The sequence below is a fragment of the Zerene cesonia genome, chromosome 7 (genome assembly GCF_012273895.1).
Source record: "Zerene cesonia ecotype Mississippi chromosome 7, Zerene_cesonia_1.1, whole genome shotgun sequence".
Classification (NCBI taxonomy): domain Eukaryota; kingdom Metazoa; phylum Arthropoda; class Insecta; order Lepidoptera; family Pieridae; genus Zerene; species Zerene cesonia.
Window position 1 is genome coordinate 9,481,334 of NC_052108.1, and position 5,495 is coordinate 9,486,828.

Below are 5,495 nucleotides of genomic sequence, written 5' to 3' on the forward strand. Positions count from 1 at the left end.
CCGCGGTTCTGCGGCGGCCCCCGACCCCTCCGAGTACATGTCGTCGTCCAACGTCGGCTTTCGCTCCTCGTCCGACTGTCCGCCGCTGCCTACCCCGGCACCTGCGCTGCCCGCTGTCCCACCGACAGATTACGTTATTTTCTAGTGATACATATTACAATTAGATTGTAAAGTAATAGTCAAAGTTTTAAATGTCTTTCCTTTCTTTTATTCTCTTACCACCATATACATAATTCAAAAGATCATAGAAAAGAATTTCCAAAGTCTGAAAAGAGAGGTCTCAATATATCTGACAAGCCTCATAGAAACAAGAAAATAATAATTGCAAAATAATGAATAATTTGATTGTCTGATTTCATTTTGACATTGTGCTAGGGGCTCATAACTCTAACCCTCCTCTATGTGAAATTTCTATTCTCCTATCCTATCCTACTAATATTATAAATGCGAAAGTTTGTAAGTATGGATGGATGTTTGATGTTGATGATGATTGCACTGAATTTTTTTAAGTACTGGACAACTGGAATGACATAGGTAACTTTTTATCTGGATATTCCTACGAGATACAAACTTATGCGGGAGAAACTGTGGGGTGCAGCTAGTTCACAGCAAGAAGAATGTTGTTAGAAAAAGATCAGTAAGGGTATTTGAGCACAGGAACACATTTACTTTCAGAACGAGTGCTTCTGGGCGGCGTGGTTCACTTCACACCAGGCCACATGTCTACTTTTTGCTACTCAATACCATTATAATAAAAATATCTATACTCAGTTTGAAAGAAACCAAAAACTTGTCAACAATTATTTTAAATACAGCCTTTTTGTATCTCTTTCAAGACCTTTATGTAATTAATGAATGTGCTCTCAAGTAAATGTAACAATATATTATAATATTTTAAATATAATGTACACTAGTGACTTCAGAATCTATTTTCCTCAGTAATAAAAAGGTTATAATAATAATTGAAGATACAAACATTCAGTTTTGCAGTTAAGAAGGTTCTGTAAGCGCTCTTCAGCACTGGAGAGATCCCCTAGAGCACCTCCAGCAGCGGACTTCTTTCTGGCCTTGTACTTTACATCTGCCCAGTACTAAAAATATTGCAACATGATTTCAGGATAACATTAGACCGAGTTCAGTATGTTTAGTAAAACAACTATGGCAAATAAAAATATACTGGCCCTAGGCCTATCAAAATCTCTTAATTAAAGCATAATCTACTATAGCAGGTCGTAGGTTTATTAATTATCCCATACCCGGCACCACTTATCGGGTGATTTGCGAGCTCCACCGGTATCTGCTGCGGCAGCGTTAAGTCTTTCAGCAAGAAGGCGCCACAATTTACTTGCACTGAATCGAGAATATATTGATTGCTTTCCTGCCGCAAAATCGCGGTGCTCTTCCATAAACGTCAGCAGCAGATCTAGTTGCTCTGCGCTCACTCTACTCCTGGATAAAGCTGTGTTCATCTCTCATGCATAGCGTAAACTATACGCACGATCACTATGATGGCAGAAGCTGCAACGAGTACAAATGTTTCAGTTAATATTGTTATATTTAGACTGCAAGTAAATTCTGCTTTCGATACGTACCTAACACAGAACATAAGTCTAAAGTCATGTAGTCAGGTTCTTGTCGGGATAGTTAAGTACATAATAAAAACAAATTACAAAATTGACATGACCACAGAGTAAATAATATATACGGTATGTAACTAATGACATTGACAACTTTATTCCGGGCTCTTATTACCTCGTAAGGTAAGCTAGTGTGCTCCTTACTGTTAACTGAATCGCGAAGTATTTAATTTAGTCTGGGTTTGCGTATTTGTTACAGTACATTTGCAAATGATAATGCATAGAAGCATGGTTTAATATGTATGTGTAGAGGAGTTGCATTGCTTCATATCCTACTCATACTATTTATACTACTCAGTATTCATATGTTATCCTTCTCTTGTTGTAATAGGAAGGAATAATCACATTTAGTTACTTAATTCAGCTCAAAGGCAAAATAATATCGAATGAAAAAAATATTTTAAGCAAAGATCTATTGATTATAACTGATGAACAGAAAATTCATATTAAGATTTACGTTAAAAAAATTATCACTGAAAATTTTTGAGCTATCTTTGTTTAGATAGGTCCTATATTCATGCTGTATCAACAACCGAAAATTGATGTTTAAGTTTTGGCAGTTCATCTCTTCAATTAATTGTATCCTTCCCTATTTCTACACTGGCAAATAGTTGAAGCTTATTGCAGTCATGAAAAAAAAAGTTTTGGCAGACAACAGATGACAGGTGAGTTTATTTTATAAAATGTCAAAATTCAAAACTAAATAGAAAATAGCAGAGTGTTAATACGATATTATGGTAATAAGCAACAAGGTAGGAAGTCAATAAGGGTGATTTTCTTTAAACACTTATTATGTTATTACAGATAATATTAATTAAATAACTTACTATGACAATCGCCTTATCATTTTCAAATTTTTTCTCCACTACAACTTCTGAAATAAAGACCTACATCTCATCTACATTACCTATAAATTAACTTGTAGATAAGTGTTTTCTTATTAATACTCTTTAATTTTATTTTTATGGTCAAATTCTCAGTGCAGTTTCAATTCTACTAATAATTTGGCAGTGAGTATAAAAGAAGCATTCATGATATTCCATATAATAATAGAAATCGCCATTACCTTGGTACAGAAGTTAATCTGTGAGGGTAGGGCCAAGGATTTGAGTGGTTGTGATGAGTTCTAAAATGCACCCGTGGCCCCGTCAGTCTGAAAACTGAATCTCAAATTCTAGCAATGATCAGTTTTGACAATCTTTTACTAATACTGAAATAATGAAAAAAATTGGGCATGTTTATGGAATTTATAATCAATTCCAGAAACATGTCAAATTTTTTTGGCATATACTTTCATGAAATGGAAATAAGGGTCAGATAGAACCTCATTCATTTCAGCTTCTCCAAAACAACTTCGAAACATTCAATGGTAATGTTTGTAGTTTGGCATTCAGCCACTAATGTTTTGTGTAGTTCTCTATAAATAGATACAGAGACACAGAGACCATGGCTGTACAAAACCACATGCATAGATCTTATCTGAGATCTTGCCTGTATTTTCTAACTATTTTAAAAGTTGGAGAAAGTTCTCAAATTGTAGTCACATAAAAATATCAGGGGTAAATTACAACATAAAAAATCCAATTTTCACTAAACTGGCAATTTGAGTGTAACCTTAGAGAATTATCCATATTTCTCAATTTCCTGTGCCTCCTGTGGAATCACCCATGAATATTAACTGCACATACTTTCTGGAGGTACTTAGCAATAGGTAAGGTACCTTCCCTTATAATAATCTGACACGCTCAAGTAAATAACAAAATCCCTCTTGGGCTCCCTTACTATTAAAAACTTATGCCTTTTGAGTGGTCCCATTAAAATTTGGTCTATTTGGTGTAGACAGTATGAAGGTGGTTTTGTTTTTTTTTTACCAATTTCATGACAGGGACAATGACCAGATGAATACTATACTCAGATTTCAAAAGTATTATCTCATGGTATATGACATATTAACATAATATAAAAATATAGAGCTTTGAAGGTTTGATTTAGATTTTGCCATTACAGTAAAAATAATGTTAGAAAACCAAGTGAAGAGTGTGGCGGGCAGAATGCGGGCGTGGCGCGTGCACGCATACGGTGGGCTAGCCGAGCTGCGACTGGATAATACCCGCGTGCCAGCTCTGAGGAGCACCGACGATGTACTCGTTAAAGTGCACGCTGCATCGCTTAATCCGCTCGATGTCGCTATGCTCGGTATGTCTACTCTCTTTTTTCATAACGTGTGATTATATCGATATCTGTTTGACTCATTAAAATTTAATTAAAATTAAATATTATGTGGATTGAAATCCATATAATATTCTGTTTAATTAAATTTTCACCATGATGGAAGTCAATCGATGTATCGTTTGTTTTTACTCTATCATACTTAAAATAGAAATTAGGCAGTTACGGTGGCATAGGGCGGTGGTGGTGGTGTATAAATATGGCGTGCGGGTGCAGGCGGGTACGGGGCGCGCGTGCTGAACGCGCTGCGGCGCGCGGAGAGCGCGGCGGGCGCGGCGGAGCTGGGCGAGCTGCCGCTGGTGCCCGGGCGCGACTTCTGCGGGCGCGTGCTGCGCGCGGGGCCGGCCGCGCGCCTGCGCGTGGGCGAGCGCGTGTGGGGCGTGCTGCCGCCGCACCGCCCCGGCGCGCTCGCCGACTACGTGCTCGTCAAAGACCGCTGGGTGCGTTCTGTCTTACCATTCGTCACTCGTGCTACATTTCATCTGCATATGCATCAGCTTGTGGCCCTCATAATTTAGTATAGGAATTTATGCTAACTTCCGAGGGACCAAAGGATCTTAGAACCTAAACAAAGAGCAATCATTTCAGACATATTATTTGTACTAGTATAGAATGTTGTAGGAAAGTCTCTACAACTCTGATGGTTCTGCCAGATACCCCAAAGACTAGTTTGCGCTTCTAAGTTGGTATATAAATATGTAGAAGAATGAATAATTAATGTAAATAAATTTTGTGTAGTTTATACAAAATACAAAGAAAGATATAAATAAATAAACATATGAAGTCTCAGGTCAGGTAAATGAGTTATTTATGAAATTAATATAGTTGATAGGAATATGAGTTTAAAATTCAGGATACGATATACATACAATTATCAAAGGTAGTTAAATTTGTTGGAGAATAAACTAATAAGCAGAATAAGTAGAATAAGCTAAGCAGGAATAATTTATGTGTCGAACATTGGATTTACACTCCCTAATTCTACAATCTATAAAGAAATAAAAAAGCAGTGGTGGCTCAGTGGTGAGAACCTCGAACTTCAAAATCGATTCAAAGTCGAGGTTCGAGACCGGGGCGAGCGTGCAGGAAATAAATTGATTTTTCAATTTATCTGCACATGTGTATTACATCACGACTGCAGGAAAACATCGTGAGGAAATCGGCATGTCCAAGAATCAAAAGTTCGACGACATGTGACATCTGCCAACCCGCACTTGGCCAGCGTGGTGGATTATAGCCTAAACCCTCATAGGAAGCCTGTGTCCCAGCAGTGGGAACATATATGGGCTGATGATGAATGAATGAATGAATGAATAAAGAAATAAAGCAAACTCTACTGAGAAAAATACAAATCTGAGGAGATTTCGGACCGAATGCTACTTTTTTGAAGGAAGGATGAAAAAATTAATGGATGTTTTGTGAAGCACTTTATTTAAAAACTTAACGTTTCATCTTGTATATGTAATTTTGAATAATAATAATAATAACGAGGGCGTGCAGGCGGGCAGGGCGCCGCAGGCTCTGGACGAGTGGCAGGCGGGGGGCGCGCTGTACGCGGCGCTGACGGCGTGCAGCGCGCTGCGGGCGGCGGGCGTGCGGGCGGGCGGCGCGGGGGCGGCGGCGGGGGCG

The 5,495-nt window shown here is 38.4% G+C and overlaps 2 protein-coding genes across 2 annotated transcripts in view; one reads left to right on the forward strand and one right to left on the reverse strand.

The window, feature by feature from the left end:
- The window catches only part of LOC119840853, a 3,005-nt gene extending 1,309 nt beyond the window's left edge, over nucleotides 1-1,696 (reverse strand). The window contains exons 1-4 of the mRNA XM_038367630.1: nucleotides 1,593-1,696; nucleotides 1,257-1,518; nucleotides 977-1,091; nucleotides 40-113 (exon numbers count right to left, since the gene is read on the reverse strand). Coding sequence (XP_038223558.1) covers nucleotides 40-113; nucleotides 977-1,091; nucleotides 1,257-1,469 — 402 coding nt within the window. The 5' untranslated portion in view covers nucleotides 1,470-1,518; nucleotides 1,593-1,696. The remainder of the gene's footprint in view (nucleotides 1-39; nucleotides 114-976; nucleotides 1,092-1,256; nucleotides 1,519-1,592) is intronic.
- Nucleotides 1,697-2,283: 587 nt separating this feature from the next.
- Nucleotides 2,284-5,495, forward strand: part of LOC119828246 (reticulon-4-interacting protein 1, mitochondrial-like) — a 4,234-nt gene continuing 1,022 nt past the window's right edge. The window contains exons 1-4 of the mRNA XM_038350349.1: nucleotides 2,284-2,302; nucleotides 3,645-3,833; nucleotides 4,083-4,306; nucleotides 5,367-5,492. Of these exons, the coding sequence (XP_038206277.1) occupies nucleotides 2,296-2,302; nucleotides 3,645-3,833; nucleotides 4,083-4,306; nucleotides 5,367-5,492 (546 nt within the window). The 5' untranslated portion in view covers nucleotides 2,284-2,295. The remainder of the gene's footprint in view (nucleotides 2,303-3,644; nucleotides 3,834-4,082; nucleotides 4,307-5,366; nucleotides 5,493-5,495) is intronic.